We start from the raw sequence: 21,116 nt of genomic DNA on the forward strand, positions 1-21,116 counted from the left end.
GTGTGTGTGGTGTCTTTCACTGCCGATTTCACCCGGGGGGGGGGGGGGAGGGGGGAAGACCCGGTGCCCCCCCGCCAGATGAAGATTTTTTCAGCGCGTCACGGGGCCGGGCGGGGGGTCTGCCCCCCCCCCCCCCCCCGCGGGCAGCGCCCCCTGGCGGCGGGGCGGGCGGCCGCGGCCCGGCTCACCGCGCGATCCCGGCGCTGAGCTCACCTCCCTCCGCCCCGCCCGCCTCCCTCCCTCCCTCCCTCCCTCCTCCTCCTCCTCCTCCTCCCGCGCCCAGCCCGCCGCCGGGATCTCAGTATTATGGCATCGAGGAGAATGGAGACCAAACCCGTGATAACGTGTCTGAAAACCCTCCTCATCATCTACTCCTTCGTCTTCTGGGTGAGTGCGGGGCGGGGCGGCGCGGCGCGGGCACCCGCTCGACCGACGGGCACGGAACGCCGACCCCCGCCGGCGGCTGCGGGCCCCCACCTGCCCGGGGCGGGCGGCGGGGCCGGGGGCAGCGGGGGGGCTCTGCCGGTGTGCCGGGCGGGCGGGCAGCGCCTTCCGTGCCGGCATAGGTACGTGCATACGCGCCTATACATACACACATATATATGTGTGTGTGTATATATATATATACACACCCAGAGATTTATTCTGCATCCTCTTGCGGAGGGGGGTGCAGCGGCGGGGGTTGGGGGTCTCCCCGGCTGCCGCGATGGCCGCCCCCCCCCCTCCCCGCCGCCTCCCGGCCCGTCTCCCCGCTGCCTGCCGCATCCCCGGCGGGCGGTGCCGGTACCGGGTGCCGCCCCCGCCGCCGCTCCCCGAGCCCCCCCCCCCCCCGCGGCCTGGCCCGCCGCCCGCAATCCGCTTTGATTGACCCAGATGCATTAACGGAGCGGCCGCGGTGGGGTGGCGGGGGGCCGGCCGCTGCCGCCCCGCCCGGTGACCCGGGCTGCGGGTTACGGGGACCGCGGTCCGCCCGCCGCCGGTGCGGTTCGCCGGGCCCGGGGCCGGCGGGCTGGGGCTGCGAGGGGTGCCCCGAGCGGGGCGACTGGCGGGGGCTCGGCTGCGAAGGGCATGCTGAACAAAGAACTGCTTATTCATGGCCATAACGTTTCGCGTCTTCCTAGCGCACGTTAAGGCTTCTCCCGCTTCAACTTTCACTTCGTAGGATTTTTTGTAAATTAAAAAAAAAAAAAGCATAACCCAAAGTCATTTTGCTAATCCGTACTTATGGCAGTACCTCTGCGTTATCGCCTCCCCCCACCCCCCATCATTTAACACCCCCTCCCCCCACCCTGCTTCTTTTTTGACAATTTTGGTGGCAACCGCAGCAGATGTCTCTGATGACAGAAACGGGTGGGAAGCCGGAATCATCTGTCGGGTTTTTTTTGTTGGCAAGTGGATCCTTCGCGCTGGTCTCGGGGAGGCAGGTTGCGAAGTTGATACGCTCGCCCCAATTCAAAGATCCGTCCTTTCCAGTGCTCTGTTCTCGACGGATCTACGAGAAACCCCTCTTCTTCCTCTGATTAATGAGCAACTGCAGCAGCTCTGGGGAATTCATGGTATCTTTTCAAATTACGCCTTTTGAAAAAGTGACCGCTGTTATCTGCGGTAGCCTGAATAAACAGAGGACTGAAATCAGCGTGCCCGCCGAGCTAGCACATTTCACGAGCGCTAATCCCATTAAAAAAGAGGGAATTGTGCGTTAAGCCAAGCAGCTGGCGAAGGGCGTTTGCGCCGTAGGCTGTCGTGGTGGTGCCAGGCCAGGTTGACAGCTGGGACCTCGCAGCGTAAATAAGACAGCTGAGCTCTGCTTTGGGCTGCGCCAACGCCTCTGGGCTGGTGGGATGCTCCGGTGCAAATTCTTCTCCCCTGAACTGTCTGTCGGGCCCCCGCGTGCCCCAGTCTTCTCCAGCTTCTCCAAGGGCATGGCCCACTGCCGTGGCCTTTCCAGTTACTGAACACCCGACAGCTGTCGGGGTGTTTGTCTGTTTGTCCTCTGCCTCGAGCCTGGAAAAGGAGGGAGAAAATAAACAGTTGGAGACAGAATCCTACAACTATGAGCAAAGGAGAATGGACTTCTTTTTCATCGTGTTTGCTGTTGCATCCGTTTCCCAAGGCAGCAGCCTAGGGAAACCCAGGCAGATCTCAGTGGGAGAAGACAAGAAAGGGCTTGGCAAAGGTCCGGGGTAGTTGACAGCAGACCCTAAGTCCTTGTCAGTTGTTCTTCCTTTCAGTGCAGAAGAACAAAAAATAATTCACATTTTTGGCCCCTTACTGGGCTTTGAGTTAACCTATTTAGTATAAATGGGAGCAAGGCTGCACGTATTGCCATGAGCAGAGTGGAAACATGGTGTGCTCTGGCCGTATCCTCATTTTCTTTTTACAGGCAAGTTTGAGAGCTGAGGGATGCACAGAGTTGTTTCACACCCCCTCTCCCCCATTATTTGCTGGAGTGCTCTTTGTGCTCTCACAAGCTGCTGGCTTCAGAATCAGCATAACTCAAATTCAGTCGCTGTGATTTCTCAGACCTGAAAATATGGGAAGGATTCAATAGGAGGAACTATTTTAAAAATTTATTTCTTTGACTTATCTAAATACCAGCAGGAAAACAAGCCAGTGCCACAAGTGGCTGGTTTGTAGAATTTTATTCTGACGACTTACCCACGTCTTTTTGAGAGGTCGTAAGCTAATTTCTGAAGGAGAAAGCCCTGCATTGCTTAACTGCAGTTTGTATGGGTTTTTTCTAGTGGTGGGGATGGAGTTGCAGTATAAAACAGGGAGGAAGGTGGTCCTGTGACAGAGGAGGTATGTGGTGGAAACCATTCGGATATCTGGGCAGGTGGTTATGGACGGTGATGTGAGGGGATGGGGAGAGAAGATGCTTCTTTGAATCCAGTGAGCTGTTTTGAAATATCCGGAAGGACTTCTCTGTGTTTACATTATCTATAAAAGAAGAAAATCTATGCACGCAGAACGTTCCTATCATAAGTGATTATTTATAGGGGTTAAATACGGATTGCATTTGTATCAATGGGTGAGATGTATGTAGATGAAGGCTTTTAGTATAAGCATTAAATGAGGCTCCACTGACTACATCGGAGCTGCAGGGTGGTAATGAAGAGACATGGGTCATTCAAATTTTGTACTGCATAGCTTATTCCTTTCCAAATAGGTTTTATTTAATGGTATTTGTTATTGTGGTAGCTTCCTCTCCTCGCCCTCACCGTACCTCCCAACTTCTTTCTGTAAATGTATGAACATGGTAAAAAAATTCCATGAACAGAGATAACAAGCTTTTTATGTGCTCATATGCTTTGTTATTCATAGTACACATTAAATGTCTAGGATTACCACTTTTGGTCCTTAAGGGACGTAGTAATAGAAATTCAACAGCCATTTTTTTTCCTAATCAGAATTCTGCACTGAATGCATCTGGTGTGGAACTAGTAGATTAAAAAAAAGCAGTAAAAGCACTACTTGGCAGTTAAGAGATTTTTATTTTTTTTCCTTTTGGGTATCATCAATTGCTTGCACAGAAATCCGAGCTACAACCTGTCTTGTTTTAAGGGAAGATGAATTTTGGATTAGAATCCAAAGTGATTTTTTTATAGGGGAGGGAAACCTTTAAGCACCCCTCATTTCCATGTCTTAAAATGTATGTGTACTTAATATTTCATTGTAGGCTTTGAAATATATTTTGTTACCAAATTAACAGCCTGCCTCAATGTCTTTTGGGAGGGATCTTTAAGGGTGCATGCACTGGTCCTTAAAGTCATACGACTGCAGAAAATGGATTTCGTCTTCCGCACAAAGGTGCTTGTTGCCCCAAACAGGCACCGTAGCAAAGTGATCAGCTTCCCATTTTAGGCCCTGTGAGACACTTGGCACTCGAACGAGTGCTTGGTGGGGGCTGTCCTGCTGGTATGGGGGTTTCTTGCTGTTAATTAACGTAATAAAAGCGTTTAAGTGGAGTTTCCATTCAGATATTTTTCTAAGGTGGGCCACTGATCTGAAGAGCATCTTCCGACCAAGATCGATGTTTTGGATACTAAAGTAGGTTCTTAGAACTTGGCTTATCTTTTGCTATGTGATAAAATCAAAACTAAGATACCTATTTGCAATAGTAGCAGTTTAGTTTTCTAAGTTTTAACTGCTTGGAAAATGGAGCTATGCATCCTGGTAGGACCCCTCTGAGGTTAGCAGGTGGCAGAAGAGCCATGGACCGGAGTGAGTGGGTACAGGTAAGCGTCGCTTGGCTGCGAGGTCACAGCCAGCACTGTCATTTTAAAACAGCCTGAAATTGCCTGTTTCCACATCATTCATCTTCTTTTAGCCAGCTCCTCTGGTGGCTGCGGGAATGCAGTGTCACCGGCGCAGGGGCCTGGGGTGGTCAGAAGATGTCTCCGTGAAGGACGAGGGGCCCAGGCCCCCTCTGACACGGGGAGCACGGGGAGAGACGGTCTCTACTTCGCAGAAGCAGCCCCCCCATCTCCCGCTTCTCTCGGTCTTCCCTGAAAAGGAGGTCGCTGGTGGGGGGCTGGGAGCAGCTGCGGCGTCGGAGCTGGCGTTCGCCCGCCGTTTCGGGAGCTCGCAGAGCTGCTTTCTGGGAGACGCCCGAGACAAGGAGCAAGCACGATGGCCTGCTCTGTAACACAGATTCATGGCTGAACTGCTGACCATCTTCAGATGCAGCCGTTCGAACCATGCATTATAATGCAGGATTAAATTTGCCTGTCCCTTTGAGTTACCAGTGGCATTAGTCATCTTCACTATGAATGTCCAGCTGGGTTGCTCAAATTACCGTTTTTCGCTCCAGAACTTCTTTCCGGTGCTTCTGCATTGGTTTCTGCATGTGTCTGGTCTTTTTAATACCTCTTATCATGCTTATGGTTTTTTTTTTTTAATTTTTTTTAATATCTGTCAGCATAAGGTTGTAAAGGAAATGTTTTGGGAAATGTTTTGGCTTTCCCACGTGGCTTAGATTGCCCTTTTGGTGGTTCCATTGACTGCAAAGTCATCACTGCTATACTTTTTGCAAAGAAATTTTATTGGTTGTACTTAAGTTGTCTGAAATCCAGAAAAAACGTACTCTCAAGAATGTGCAAAATCCCCACCATGATGAATTTGAAGTGCTCCTTTGCTTGGGCACAAACCTCATGCAGTTGCCTCCTTAAGTCGGTTGTTTCCTGTTCTGTTCTCATAATGACATACATGAAAGATTAAAGATAATAGTGTTTTCTTGTGAGCCTAGCCCAGGGTGAATTCTGTTGGCTGGATAAATAACTGGATGTTGAAGAAAAAAAAAAAAGGCTAGATGGTGTTTAAAAACATAGCTTGAGAGTCAGCTTTCTAAATTCTCTGTTGGGGTACTTACCCGACTTGGCTTACTTTTGCAGGTTTTTTGGTGGGCTTTTTTTGTTTTTATCACAGCTGTGGTATGAAAGCCGCTTAGTGACAGCCCTGATGGAGGAGGGCCACGCCGGCACGCCATCTCCCCTAAGTGCGAGTAACCGGAGTTGACAAAAGCCGTGACTTCCACTTGCGCTCCATCAGTCCCTGCCACCCCTGGGTGGGATGCCAGGAGAAGACATGGGGCCAGGCCCCGCCGCCCCCAGGGGACACCCTGGGTGGGACGGCGCTGGGGCCAAGCTGCGGTGGGGTGCTGGCCGTGCCTTCAGGTGTCCCGGGGGTCTCACGCTGTTCTCCTTGCTGGCAGGGAGTGGGGTTTACGGTCAGCTTGTGTGTTTTGGAGGAGAGGCGTTGGCAGGTCCGTGTAGTTTTTGTGTTGCTGATGCCCATTCACGTTCTGAAAATTGTGTGTGCATGGTACAAATGAGCAGAACACCTCGTTTAGGGCGGTAATTGACTTTGCTGTTGGTTGAATGCTCCTTCCTATCTTGCCGTTTGTCTTACGTCTTGACAAGGCACCTGCTACACCTTGACCTTGAACTTTGTATCTTGTGTGGGGATGGTAACTTCTTCACGTTGACAGGTCGATGTGGGTTGGTGAAGAGGGATGGTGGGCGACTTGAAGTGTTTCCGTTATGTTTGGGAAGCCGCAGGACGGATTCACGAACAAGCAGTGGCAGAAGTCCTTGCTCTTTCACAGGTCGTGGGAGAGGGTTGTGGTGGAGTACTGTGCTGCTGCGTGTGTAGTAAACACTTCTGCTGTTTAGCGTTCACTCCTGCTCAAAGCAACCTGTTTTGTGGCGTAAATACAAATTCTAGAGAGCAGTGCTGGGGAGGCCTTGTTAGTACTCTTCAGTCGAGAAGGCAGCAGAGTTCTTTTTCTGGGGTGCTGGTTCATATCAGCCTTGCTCGTCAAGGAAACGGAGGCAGTTACCGTAGCTAAACCTAGGGAATTTAAAATGGATCCAAGAATCTGATTTGATCTCTGATTATGTGACTACTCGTCAATTCCTTGTGCTGTCAGGGAGGTAAATTAGGTTACCTGCTACTGTTAGTTGTCTCCATCTCTGGGTTTTTATCGTGGTTTCTTCAGTTGTTGCAACTGTCCTGCAAATTTATGCACCAGTGAGTTAATAGATGAGTATCTACAAAGGCTCTTTGTACCTGTGAGTTGCAGAAACGTCTCCTTCAATATTGCTTGCAAAGTCCGGCGATCCTTGCTACAGAGGTGCTAGCTTCACTGTGGTACCAAGTCTGTTCTGCGTCCACCAAATCTGCGGGTGAAAATCCTGTTGACCTCAGTGTCTTGCAGACCTAGGTGACTGAATCTCTAGAAGAAAATACAGGACTCTGGAGGTCACTGTGGAGAGCAGATGACAGTTACTGTAAGGCCGTTTTTGTTTGCATAATGTTCTTTCTTTAGGCTCATCACTATTAATCAGCGTTTAATCACCTCTCAGAGAGTAGATCCTCCACATCTATAGAGCAGACCTCGTTCCACCTTGGCTCCCTTTCACTGTGGTGGGCAGATGGCTGATATGTCCTGTCTTTATAACAGTTCTGGGCTATGAGAGGGAAGCATTTAAATTTCTCTTGTACTAAAGGGACCCTGAAGCATGGCACGCTCGTGTCTTACTGGATTATCGTTATTTCATAGCTGAACTGGTGCTTTGAGCTCTGGGAGTAGGCCACAGGATTTTTAGGAGCTGTAATAAAAGAGTGGAAGCAATGCTGTTAATATTAATTTTGCTGTAATTTCCGTGTAGTGCTTTGCAAGTTGTTTTCCAGATGTTATTTTCTCATGTATATGGTTCTGGGGACAGCACTAAAATCCTTAAAAAGATCAGGCAGCCCCCCCCTCCCTCTCTGTTTCTGGCTTTTGCCGTCTCCCTGAATTGTCGTACTGGGTCCCTGAACTGCTGTGCTGGGTGCAGGTGGTGGCTGGGCACGGTGCGGTGCCCGAGGTGACCCCCTCCCCGAGGCCTGGCTGGATGCACCGCAAGGTGGGAGGGCTCTGCGGAGCAGCCAGGGCTGGGCAGAAGGCTGAAACTGTGTCTTGTCGTCGTTTCTTTCCGGGAGTTATTTGCTGTGAGCTTTGAGAAGAGGTTGGGTTTGGTTTGGGCTACGTGTGGATTTGGATGGATCAGCTTGAAGTGTTCTTTTTTCTAATGTTCAAGCAGGTTTTTTTGTCAGGATTTGTTTGCTAGGAGAATGTGATGGTGTGAATAATGAGGTGATGGACTTAATCATCAAAAGTCTGTGGATCTTGGGAGCAGACCTAAGGAAAAGGTTGGTGCACTTACGTGGTGCAGCGGAGAAGGAGAGGAGAGGAGAGGAGAGGGGAGGAAGAGGAGCACTTACACTTCCCTGAAACCGAGAAGTGAAGGAAGCCCCTGCTGTATGTCCCTTATAACCACTCAGTGCCTTGATGCCTTTGAATGGAAAAGGGCAGCTCAGACCTGCTGATGCCACAGGGCTGAAGTTACCAGTGAAGCTAAAAAGTTCTTCAGCCTCCTGTTTCTGACCAGCTTACAGGTACCGCTTCAGAGAATATAGTGCATGGGAACAGAAAATTGCTCGGAACTCCTCCAGCAAAGTATGCTTACAGCTCACCCCTAGCACACTAGAAATTATTCATATTGCGAGGACCTAAGTACAGTCCCTGCAACTGAATTTACAGCTAGACTGTGCTGTTTTAATTCTTCGTTAAGATTAAAAACATAGACCATGCTGATTTAATCCTTTGGTAAGTTTAAAAACATTTTTCATTTGTGCAGAATTTCTGATGGGTTGGTCTCCATCTGGCAACAACTTTGAAGTGTTTAGAAAATTCCTTTCAGCATTTTTGGCAATTGAAGATGAAGAAGTGCTCATCTTTATATGTTTATAAAAATAAATGGGAGCTATATAAAAACCTGAATTTTCTGGTGGAGGTAGCCCTCTCAGGGATGAAAACTGTCGGTGATTTGGGAAATCCTAATAAACATGAATTTTTCAAAGAAATAAGAATTTCCTGAATATGCCGGGTAATACCAAGATTCTTTTTTGTAGCTGGACTTGAAACTTAGGCCAGTTTATGGCATCATGGGTTGTGTCATGGCATGTGTTGAATCAGGCCAGTTAGGCAGAACCAAGGTCTGCCATTTTGAAAATCTATAAAGTGCATTGGCTTTAAAGTCATATCGGGGCCTTGGGGCCCCATCAGAGTTGAAAGTCAGCAGCAGAGATGGGGAACCTGTGGTCTGCAGGCCCACACAGTCTGCAAGGATGTACGCCTGGATTGGGTTTTTTGTCCATGTTAGAAGATAACACGAAGGTGCTTGACAGTGTGCAGCTTGCCTGGGGCTGTCCAAATGCTCTACTCTGACCTCACCAAAGAAAGCGTGAAGGACATTGTATATAATGTATGGAAACATGTGCAGATCAATTCCAAAAGCTGTCTGAGATGGAGGATTCTTGCAGATTTCCTATGGTGAAGGGGAGGGGAAAAGATCCTGTGATTTCTGTGGTGTTCCCTTATAGTCTCCTGGCCAAAGCATTTTCATTACAGCTTGCTGTTGCCACCACTGCATCAAAAGACAATCAGAACACCAGGAATCTGTCAGGGAAGTTGTGGCTTTTATTCTCGCAAGAATAGGTTAAGATATGAGAGAGGGCACTTTCCAGGCAGGTAGTAGCAGAAGAAAAGACGGAAACTCAATCCTCCTGCATGCGGTTTGCTTCAATAGTACTTAACATCTAAGTGGTTCTAATTAGGCTTGGAATGATAACATAATTAAGTGCATGTCACTTCTGTTTCCCTTTGAAAACAAAGAGGAAACAGAAGTACAGACAAGTTACCCTCCGTACCTCGCCGCTCTCCCTGATGGCTGTATCTCATTGCTGCGATCATGTTTACTGGTGCTGGGTGTCAGACTTGCTGCTCTGCGGCATGCACGGATTGCAGACAGAGCGTGACTCAATTTACCTGTAAAATAATGTCTTACAGGAAACCAGCAGCTGATATTATTGCATATTTTGAGGTGGTTTTTTTTTTAACTTTCTGTTTACAGTTCATTGATGCTATGTTTAGGTTTCAGCAGAGCTGCTTTTTTGTATAGCTGCCTAGTTGGGTCAGTTGAAGCAGACCCAGTTTGCAGTTGCTAGCTAATGTTGAGATCGGCTTGCATGTTATCTGGGACTGAGTTTCTCTTTCCAGTATACTTCAGGACAAACTGCTGAGTTGAATTATGCAGGTCAAGTGACCGAGAGGCTTAAATTGATCTCTCCGCTCCCAGAACAACTTACAGACCGTCTATGCATCACCTGCAGACTTTAGGGGTTTTTTCGCATGCGAGTGCAGTTTAAAAACTGCTGAAGAAAGAACCAGGACCTCAAGATGTTGGGGAGATGGCTGTCAGGAGTATTTTAGTAGTATTTCCTGGAACATAGAAGCCAAGCCCCAGTGTATCACTTGCTGCCTGTTCTCATAGAACAGGGGATGATGCAAAGGGATTGGATCAGGATTTACTAACGGAAGGTCACATCTTTCAAAAAGAAAAAAAAAAGTGGTTCGTGGGAATGGCATTACGGGTTTATTTTTGTTGTGGCAGGTAAGACTGGGGACACACACAGCCCTTATAGGAGGCAGCAGGACCTTGCTGTATTTACCAAGTACGTGCAGGATCTTTGTGCAGCCTTCAGAGTGTTTGTGCAGACTCTTGCTGGCGGGATGGTGCAAGGCCTGTGGCCGTGCAGGCGAGTACTTTCTTATGGAAAAATACTCCTGTTTAAATCTTTCCCCTTTGGTCTCCCTACTTCACAGCGATGCTTTCGCCGAGCATCCTCCCAGCGTGGACAGGGCAGCTCCGTGCCCTCGGTCCGCATGCATGGTGCTGAGCCCACCCACCCTGGGCCGTGTTTGCCGGCACGCTGGCTGCAGAGGCGAGCGAGGCAGGACCGCTGGTCCTTGCCCCATCCAAAGGGTCCCTGCTGCAGCCAGGGTCAGCCAGCAGCCGCTCGGCCGGGGCAAGGGCACCGCCAGGGTCTGCCCTGGGGCAGGCAGCCCTGCTCTGCTCACCCACCTATGAAATTACAAGCTGCGGGAGATGCACTGGACCAACCAGTGTGGTAATAAAACAAGTATTTCATCCAGCAATTGCGTTATTTTCAACAAAAATAAAACCTCCCACTTCCAGGAGTTTTGTGTTTTGCAAAGCAACAGCTTGTTGCTTTCTAACGTGAAAGATGTTTGTACTTAAAATAGGTGTATCTGTGGGAGAGAGAGAATTTTCAGCTAGTGAAATTGTTAAAAATGATATGGAAAAGTTGGCTCAGTTTCTGTGAGCTGACACGATAACGCGTGTAATATTCAGGCAGAGAAACGGGTGCTCTTTAACTCAAAAGAAACCCGGTCCTCTCGTATGGAAACCTGAGCATGCTGCACCTTGGCTATTTTTTAACAGAAGTATCAGATTTAAAGTGTTCCCTCCCGCCTCCTTCACTGACCTCAGATTGCCAGGGGACCAGACAGGATTAATCCCTGTACCCTGAAGAATGTCCACTATTAAAGCAAGGAGCCAGGCTGTTTCCTAGAGGAGTGCAATCCCCAAATGATCAAGAATATAACCAAGCCGCGACCACTTCGCTGATTTATTCTTTTGATTTCGTGAAGTGCTTGGCTTTGCAGTTTCATGCCAGGTGTTAGATCAAAATGACTTCCCATTTTTCACAGCACCATCAAATATGTAAAATATGTAAGATGGCAGCCTTCTAAATCTGAAGGATATTAAGAATTTCACGCTAAGTCTTTGCTCTTGGGCAATCAATCAAGCTATTAATGGCATGAAAGTAAGAGCCACCTCATCAGTGAGAAGCAGACAGTTAACCAGTTTTTCTCCTAGTACCATGCACCAGCTGATCAGTTGTGCACCCAAGCCTGAGTCTGTGTGGCAGTAACCTTTGCCTTCTGCAAGTGTGCCTGCTCTGTACCATAGATTAGTGCAATACTGGTAAGCAAAAGGATGGGATATAAAAAGACATTTTAAGAAGAATTAAATCAGCTGAGATTGATGAGTACATGTGGGTAAGCTTTGTCCATATGAAACTTATAAAACATCTTGCAAAGTCATCTTACTCTACTTAAAATCAGTGGGGACCATATATGACCAGACTGTCTTGTGCGATCAGTTGGTTGTTTTTGAAACTCACTCGTGCTTAATATTCAGATTCGGTGAAACAGAAGGTTATTCTGGTTTGGATCCCACAGAATTCCCATAAAGTTGGGATTGGGAGGGTTTATCACTCATTCCTGTGCTGGATATCTCAGCAGGATAAACCTTTTTTTCCTTCCTCTGTTAAGATGGAAGACTTGTGAAGTTCTGCCTCCTGTCTCTAGGCTTGCTTTGGTTGCCCTTTGATTTTGCAGCACAATGTCATTTCACGAGAAGATGTGCGCTCCTCCGTCACGGTAGTTCCACTGAAGCTGAGGTGGACCCCAAAGGAGGTAAAATTGCATTTAAAATATTGCAGCTTCTGTAAAAACAAAGCCTAAACTAAAGAACACAAGAGCAAAGGACTCGATCTGTAGATGTGTTGATGAGATAGTGTACTGCGAGGTCACACGTGAGTCAGCTGGTGGTTGAATAAATGCTGAGTATTATGGCCAGCATTAGAGGGCATGGCAGAGTGCATGTTGTTTGGATTAAATTCAGAAAAAAATGGAGCCCGGCTGCTCCCCGTATGTTGGTAAGGTGGGGTTTTTTACAACATTGACAGTTGTGTATTTTGTTTTCTCTGTTCTACAAATGCTGTTGTTCTTAAGAAGCATTGTGTAATTATGTAGGAGATAACTTTTTTTCCTCTTACATAAGGAGATGTATGTAGTTTTATACATCTCCTTTTTTCTTATACTTTCTCCATTTATTTGCAAGTGATAGTCCTTAAAATATAATAGTTAGCATGCCCATTTTATAGATGGAGACACCGATGCAAGTCAAGCAAGATGTCTAAGGAACAGTTTGGTCAAATTTGGCAGAGCTGTGAATCAGTTATTTTAAGTCTCTGACTGTAATATTTATTACATAGTAGCACTCACTTTGACATCTTACTTCAATTGCAGGAATAGGAAGCTGAAATAAAAATTGCGTTTTACCTGCTGTTGAGGTAGCTTGTAGAGTGTGGGAATATTTCTAGGAAGTCTAATGAATACTGCTTGTGGAAAGTATTCAGTGTTGTTGGGTGGAGCAGCTGCTGTATCTGAATGTTTTTGTTTGGCCTGGATAAATGCCAGGTGCCCACCAATGCTGCTCTGTCACTCCCCCTCCTCAACTGGACAGGGCAGATGGAATATGAAAGGCTCGAGGGTCGAGACAAGGACAGGGAGAGATCACTCACCAGTTACTGTCACGGGCAAAACAGACTGAACTTGGGGAGAAGAAAAAGTTTATCACCAATCAAATCAGAGTAGGATAATGAGATATAAAACTAAATCTCAAAACACCTTCCCCCCATCCCCCCCTTCTTCACAGGCTCAACTTCACTCCCGTTTCTCTCCCTCCTCCCTCCGAGCGGTACAGGGGGACGGGGAGTGGGGGTTATGGTCAGCTCATCCCACGTTGTCTCTGCCGCTCCTTCCTCCTCAGAGGGAGGACTCCTCACACTCTGCCCCTGCTTCAGCGTGAGGTCCCTCTCACAGGAGACAGTTCTCCACAGACTTCTCCAATGTGAGTCCTTCCCGCGGGGTCACAAGCCCTGCCAGCAAACCTGCTCCAGCATGGGCTTCTCTCTGTCCACGGGTCCACAGGTCCTGGCAGGAGCCTGCTCCAGCATGGGCTCCCCACAGGGTCACAGCTTCCTTCAGGCATCCTTCTGCTCCAGCGTGGGGTCCTCCACGGGCTGCAGGTGGATGTCTGCTCCACCATGGACCTCCATGAACAGCCTGCGACAGCCTGCCTCACCAGAGTCTTCATCACGGGCTGCAGGGGAAAAATCTCTGCTCCATCTGCCGTCTTGAGCACCTCCTCCCCCTCCTTCTTCCCTGACCTTGGTGTCTGCAGAGTTGTTTCTCTCACATCACCTCACTCCTCTCCCTCGACTGCCATTTCACCGCAGGTTTTTTGCCTTCTTAACTATGTTATCCCAGAGGCGCTACCACCGTCGCTGATGGGCTCAGCCTTAGCCAGCAGTGGGTCTGTCTTGGAGCCGGCTGGCACTGGCTCTGTCAGACATGGGGAAGCTTCTGGCAGCTTCTCTCAGAATCCACCCCTGTAGCCCCCCGACTACCAAAACCTTGCCACGCAAACCCACAACATTGAACTATGACATTAGTAGACCGTGATACTTCTTTATTCCGAAGTTGCATACACAATGCACTGGAAAAAGCGTTTCAGGTTGCCCAGTATCTTGGGAGCAGGAGCAGAGTCATGCCGGTGCATGACAGCAAGCCCCAGAATGAGTGGGCTCCCACAGCTGGGAAGGATCCAGGCAGCTTTCCTGACCACAGAGCTCAGGCAAGCCCTTCTGTGGGGAAAAAAAAAAATAATTTCCCCTCATGCAGGGCATAGGGGGAACAGTTTTTCTTCAAGGAAATGAGTGCACCTTTCTGTAGATGGATATCCACCTCTGTTTTGAAAGATCCTTTGACTGGGGAGAAGGCAGATTGACACGCTTACCCCGAAAGAAGGAAGGAAACTCGCTGTGGCTGCTGAAGAACGTCCTCATCCTCTTTGTGCCAGGTGTCAGTGATGTGTTACCTCCGTGGTATGTACCAAGTGTGGCAAGCAGGATCAAGTTTAAATGTTGGCCTACAGAACAAGCTAGTTTGCTTACTTTTACCCTGCTGCGGATATGAAGATATGGAGAAGGATTTTGCTAACATGAAGCTTTGGTTAAAGACCAGAGTGCAGAATTTTGTGATTTGTGGATTCTGCAAGGTTTTCTGAGTGAGACTGTCAAGTGCTCCTAGGAATTGGACTGACTTCTTAGCTAAGCAAGGATTTCTCTCTAATTTACTTGTGTGGTGGATGTTATGAAAGCTGTGAAGACTTACCAGCAGGTTTCTTTGCTAAATTTCAATCAGACAGCTACAAAGTACTTTCGGCTTGGGGATGGCAGCTCTCAGGAGTCTGCTTTAGCACAGGAAAAGTGCACGAGCACCTACTGGGGTGGAGGCTGGGTTGTGCTGGGAGGGATGAAGTGGGCTTCCCAGGCTGCCGCTCGAGACTAGAACAGGTTGTGAGGATAAGGATTTTGGGTGACTTACTGCTCGGAGGAAGCGTTTAGTTTGGGGATTTCTTCAAAAAGGAGGGAGCATGACCACGCTGAGAGCCTGTTCTGTAGCCCGTACTGTAGGTCTGTGCGTTGTCCCACAGCTCGGCGAGGCCCTGCTGCAAGCAGTTAACGCTGGCTGTCCCCGGCTTTGTGTCAGAGGTAAGGGAAGGTTCCTCACTAGCGGTAGGCGAAGGTGTGTTTTGTTGTTCGGTGGGTGTAGGCAGGGACAGCTCATGGAAAGAAGCGACCATTCATCCTGGTGAGCGTGTTGAAGCTGAGTGGGTTTGGATGAATGGCAGGCTGTGTTTCCTCTGGTGGTCCCTGTGCAGTTTTATCATAACTCTCTTGCAATGCCTGTTGCTCAGCTGGTCAGACTGAATAGTTTAGAGCAGCCACTGTTTCGTTCTTCTCCTTTCGTATGGTCTGCTGAACGAGAGGGGAGAGGGCTCAGCAGGGACTCAGCAGAAGGTCATTATTTTCTCTGGCATTCCTGGACCTTGATACCTGAAAAAGAGGTTTTACGGGTAGCTACAGCATGATTTCTGTTTCCCACTTCTCCTTCTCTTGTAAGTGGTATCATGTAGAGACAGAGACTGGCCTGTGGCTTAATTCATGCTTTGGTACCTTTTATCAACTTACTTGGCACAGTTTAAATTACACTTTTCAAATGGTGAATTACGAGTTGTTTAGGAAAGAACTTCGTAATGCCATTTTTGCTAGCAGTTTATTTCATCCTTTTCATGTAAGTAGTACCAATCCAGTATCTAGTGGGGCTGCCTGCTAAGCAGTAACAGATGGCCCGTGCTAGCTAGGACAGGAGGGATCATAGCGGTGGGAGGCAGTGTTATCTACATACGTGTTTTGGATTGCATCGTGAATGTTTCCTAAGAGGGAGCACAGCTGGCACTGGAATGGTGGAAATCAGATTTTTGGTATTCTTTATTCCAAGTCTTGGCATGCTTGAAAATTAACGTGTTTCATGCTGGGCTGTATCAATAATATTGAAATTATACCCCTTCTTGGATAAAATCACTGAGCTTGCTGGTTTTCTCCTTTTTTTTCGGCTTGTTCTGTAATCAAAAGTACTGTGTGAGAAAGCACACAGAAGAGACCAGCCAGTTCTATTACGTAATCTTGCTTCCATGTACGCTCTACCGCAGGATGGCCATAAAAAGTAGTAGCTAATGCAAAGCCGAAGGAGGAAAACCAGAATCAGTCGTAGATGTTTTGGACCAGTTTTTCCCCTGCTAGCGTTGCTCCTGCACTTAAAATGCTTCGGTACCGTGACGGGCAAAAGGCTGAAGAAGAGAGGGGGATGTGTCAGAAAGTGTCTGCCTTGCAGAGCCCCTGTTCTGGGGCCATCTCTGCTTAACGCTGGGCTGGCAGCATCCTCCACGCTCCAGCATGGTTTTCATCTGTAGTAGTAGGCACATCTCTAATGGGGCAGGGAAAAAGCATGGATCTTAAAGTGTGATCTTAAACACAGTCTGCTGAGGTAAATCTTTGATTCTGCTAGGATGGCTGAGGCTTAGCCGCAACCACTGAAATTACAGCGTGCTTTGTGTACTGTGTTATGCTGGGCGTTTGTCAAGGCGCCAGCAGGCAAAGGCCAAGAGATCCTAGACGTGGCTGTGTGATTGGGATTTGGCAGATCGGGCCTTTCGGAGGGCTCTTACAGTACGTATTGGTATCTGTCTCCTCTTGATGCTAAGAAACCACGTATCTGGGAACCAGGAAACTGTGCTTTTTCACATGAATAAAGACGAGATAAACTGCTTACTGAAAAATACCCCATCAGACATGGGAAAATCTTCACTTTGTGTGTTTTTTCTTTTTTTGTTGTTGTTGTCCTGGGACCTTCCCATGCAAATCCAGTTTAGAAGATAGCATTTCATTCAGTTCTCCCCCCGCCACAGTTCTGAACTTAAAGGCTGTTCCTTCTCCCTGCATGGACAGAGGCTAAGCCGTCCTTCTTCATGTAAGGTAACTAGAGGTTATGTCAGCCATGGGATGATGTAATATTCTGACTTATTTTCTCAACAGTAGCATGATAACCTCTAGTAGATAAAATACATTACAAGTGCCCAGAGAATGGTGCGGAAGATGACCTACAGTGATCCTGTCAGGCTGAGGCTTTATCCTTGGGCAGATGAGCAAGGGGAAGACACTTCTGCTCAGCCTGACTTGGAAGGGTCTGTCTCACAGCTTGGCTTGTGAAAGTTGCACTGTCCTAGTGCTGCATCACCGCAATGACACTAGTTCCTGCTGTCCTGACGTCTGTGTTGTGAGCATGAGCAGAAAAGGTTGTCGAGGTGTTATGAAAAGCTCCATGCAGACTGCCTCTGCATTGCCCTGGGAGAGAAGAGGAAGCCAAGTAAGGCAGCGCAAACTCCTCTCCCCTTGCCCCACATGAACACACTTGCTCGAGCCTAGGGTAAAGCCAAACTCTGCGTGGGCTCACTCTGCAAGCTTTTCTGGTCATTCAAGAAACAGACAGATACAAGCGGTACTTCTGGAGCCTCTTGCGAAATTAATGCAAGATTTCTTAATTTGGAAACTGTCTTCCCTCCATTTAGAGCATCTTTTGCCTCATTTGGCATTAAAGTAGTCTCAAAGGCAATTAAAGCCTTCTTTGTGCCGTTCTGTGTTTGTGAACTCGTTTTCTTTCATGGAAGGTCATTTTCCTTGAAGCAGTCACTTCAGCTTATGGCAGTGAGTAGCTTTCAACACTCTAGTGACCATACTGCCTTCTGCTGAGTTTCCAAGGAAGGTCTGAGATATTTCAGAAATTTCTCTGCCAGGTGGTCACAGGATTCCACCGCAAAGCTCTCTCATTCTCTCAGCTTTCTTCCCAAACCGGCCTGCTTGTGCTAGCAAGACTCTGCTGCGTGTTTGCGGCACTAGAAAGCCAGAGGGACTCTGTTCATTGTGGACTAAAAGCCCTTCTTTGATGTGATTTGAGTCCCCTGGGCAATGCTGTCACAAAACCAACCGTGTTTAACAGTCTTTTCCATATCCTATTCCATGTCCTTTCACCTCGCTGGCCTGAAGCTGGAAGGTCTTTCAAGACTTGTTCTCTCTGTAGAAAAGTGGCCTCTGTAATCTGCCTTACAAGCGTTTCTGTCTTGGGCATATGCAAGACAACCACGTGGTCTTTGTGCAATACATCTGCAAAGCCTGATTTCTGGGTACGGCCTTCTGAGAGTAGTCCTGTGCTAAGCTTTTCGTCTGGCAGAAACCATCTCGAATATAAGGAAGGTCCAAACTTGGAAGGAATCAGGACTGCAAAGCCCAGTTCCTTGTAAGGGCAGTGGAGCTATGTCTCAGCTAGACCTGTCTTCTGAGCACAGTGCAGCGTTGTTCAGAGGTACCTGGGTCACGGAAGCAACATGGTTGTGATTAAAGGTGGGCTCTTCCCTGCTTCTCAGGAGAGCTCGCTGGCTGCAGGCCAGCGATGCACAGATTGGACTTTATTGGTTTTGGTTGTACAGCTGCTCCTCAGTGCTGCGTTGTGTGCTGTAGATGTGCCCTAGATGTCCATGATCGAAACTCTCCACGGTGTTTGAACCTGTGGTGTCTCTGAAGGCACCTCATGGGCAGTTTGAAGTGCTTTTTATGGAGTGGTGAAGTGATATTCAGCTGTTTGGGAAGATGGGTTATTCACATATATAGATAGATACACCTTTTTTTTTCTCCCCAGCAGCAAATTATACTATAATTCATCTAATAAATCAGAGGATTTTAAAATTTTTGTGAGGGTTGTTTTTTTTTTTTTTCCAATTTTTTCAGAATCCCTCAACTAGTGTTTGGCTCAGTATAGATGAATTGCTGTGGAGTTCTTGCTGGGAATTTATTTTCCCTCATGAATTGACCAAGTTGAGAACTCGGATGAGTTTTCCCCTCCTGTGAGACCTAGAACTGCTGCAGGATGTTTTCAGAGCAGTGGACTTAAATGGTCACCCCAATCCTGTGCCCTTCTTTTTCACCAGTGGTCTTATTTGCAAGGACAGGATTCAAAATACATTGTTGGTCTTTCAGGGGAAGGAAAGATGAGTTTATCCCCATTTGGTCTAGAAGCCACAGAATACATGGCTGTGCAAAATGGTCAAATGCACTCACACTTGATGGAGGTGACAGCTGAGTCTTTTCTGGGTCTGCTGTTCTCATTTAGCTCTGTGATGGAGTGCTGTGGCACACCTTCTGGAGAATGGCAAAGGAGGGAGCACCTGCTCTTGCACCTAAGCTGCTGAAGGGATCAAAGTATTTAGTGCCAGCTCTCCTTGCGCTTCCCTCCTTAAGCTCTGCTCTTGAGAAATAACTCGTTAATTTGTTAGCGGCCTGGTGAGGAAGGAAGGGGCAGAAAGCTACTAACAAATGAATTTGGTCCAGGTCAGGTCTCCCCATAGCAGTGAGGAGCCTGCTCTTTTCCTCCTTGTTCCAGTGGGGTGATCAGGAGCTGGATGGGGAGGAAAGCATTTCCCTGTTGTGCCTTATACTGGTTTGGCTGCTGCTCATGCACTGGCTGCTATATATAAAATCTCTTCTTGATGGACATGACATGAGAAGTTATCTAAGAAATGATGGTAAGGGCTGTACAGGTTACACAGATTCCGAATTTAATGACCACCTTGTTCCCAAAACATCACACTGCAGTTTAAATCTAGTACCTTTCTTAACTTTTCAAAAATCTGTGTGTATATCACATGTTGACAGGGAAAAAGATCTTTACAATACACTTTGACCTTGTAAGTCAGCCTTGCAGATAGGTAGAAATTGGCAGGTTCCCTTTGTGCGGGCTTGGCAAGCACTGCTGGAGGAAAAGACAATTCGTTACCTGCTTGGGAGGGAGAATACTGTTGTCATAACACCATCCGTTGCTGGCCTTTGCTCTAGCTCCCTGTTAAGGTCTGTTACAATGAACCATGAGCTTTTTACCTGACTTTGACACTAATGAGAAAACCACAGGATGACTGTAAAGTGTACAGGTTTGCATTTGGTCCCTGTTGTAGGAAGACATTGTGGATTTTCACATTACTAATGCATATTTCAAATTGGGCAGAGGAAGTGAGGATGCCTGTAAAGACAGAAGGTTTTACTATGCTTTATATTCCAGCAAACAATATGTGAAAGATGATTCACCTAGAAAAATGGGAAGAATTTAGGTAACTTGATCTCTGATGACATAGAAAGATGTTTGAAGGAATTAAAACTCTAGCACTGTTTGTTTTGAAACTCTCTTTATGAAGCACCATAGTTACTCACAAATAGCATACTACTGACGTTTTATATGTCTTTGCTCCTGACATACCTTCTCTTCGGCTGACCAGCAGGCTCCCTCTGTCCCATTGGGTGGTCCCTTCCCAGGCAGCTGCCATGAAGCTTACCCAAGACGCAGCCTTGGTGTCAGTGGGGAGCGAGGGATGGACCGGCAGCGTTTGTCTTTTGATGTAGGGGCAGCCACAAAGGTTCATCAGACTACTCCTTCGTGGCAGCAGCTTGCCTTGGGTCTTTCTGATGCCTCCTCTGGCAGGTGCTATTTGCCCTGTACTTCCAGATGGATATGTTTAAGCAATCTTCCCACATCCCTCAAATGTATTACCTTTATGGCTGCTTTTTCTCTTTAATTTCCTTTCAGGCAGGCTCCCACCCTTTGGGATTGTTCTTCTGGAGAAGGCCAGGAGATTTCTTTGGCTTTTGTGATGGTCACTGCTAACTTTGGTAATCACATTGCTAAGGCAGTGCTGTTCACCCACCAGTGTGATCCAGTTTCTCTTTCCTAGGTAATAAGTAGCTTGTTTTTAAAGAATCCTCCTTACTACCTCCTTTTCACCAGGTTCCTGATGGTGCTAGTGTGTTGGCATCATCATTTGAAACCCAACACTTCAGTCCTTTCCATCTTAGTCTGCATCGTGTGTTTTAGACTTCCACCATCTTGTGTACAGGTATATACATTTGTTCTGGTTCCCTATTTTCCCATGTCTTGTTTAAATGGGACAATTTATTCAGACTTCTCTTTGTTTTTTCCCCTTGGCATTTTGCCAGCCTCCGTCCTGTCCCCAGCTTGAGGCTGAAGTGATTTTATGACCTGGTGCACAGGGAATGCATTATCCTAAACCCTGCGTGCTTTTGCACTTCCCTGTTGCCTTTCATTTAAAGACTCCTGGTGAAATCCTCTCTCTCTCTTTTTATTATTGTTTTTCCCCACACAGTTTAAAGGTTGAACATACGGTTTTGGTTTGGTTTAGATGAACTTGCCTTCCCCTCTATGGGTTCCCTCTATCTGAAACTCTACCCGGCTCATCAGGAGTCCAAATGCTGCTGAGGCTTTTAAGCTGTGGTACAGTCCAGGGGTCTGAGTACTCACTGTAGGCTGTTTTCCCTGTGATTTTGCCCTTGTTCAGCGTTTTTGGAGAGTTACGTGTTGGGGGGAGGTCTGCCTCTTGGGCACCGCTGACACAGGG

The 21,116-nt window shown here is 47.6% G+C and overlaps 1 protein-coding gene across 2 annotated transcripts in view; it reads left to right on the forward strand.

Annotated features, from left to right (window-relative positions):
* The first annotated feature begins 247 nt into the window (after positions 1 to 247).
* The window catches only part of TSPAN7 (tetraspanin 7), a 101,733-nt gene continuing 80,864 nt past the window's right edge, over positions 248 to 21,116 (forward strand). The window contains exon 1 of one of the 2 annotated variants that reach the window (XM_075430618.1): positions 248 to 387. In XM_075430618.1, the coding sequence (XP_075286733.1) occupies positions 307 to 387 (81 nt within the window). In that variant the 5' untranslated portion in view covers positions 248 to 306. The remainder of the gene's footprint in view (positions 388 to 21,116) is intronic. The other variant, XM_075430608.1, reaches the window with a different exon arrangement.

This window comes from Opisthocomus hoazin, chromosome 1, assembly GCF_030867145.1.
Source record: "Opisthocomus hoazin isolate bOpiHoa1 chromosome 1, bOpiHoa1.hap1, whole genome shotgun sequence".
NCBI classification, from domain to species: domain Eukaryota; kingdom Metazoa; phylum Chordata; class Aves; order Opisthocomiformes; family Opisthocomidae; genus Opisthocomus; species Opisthocomus hoazin.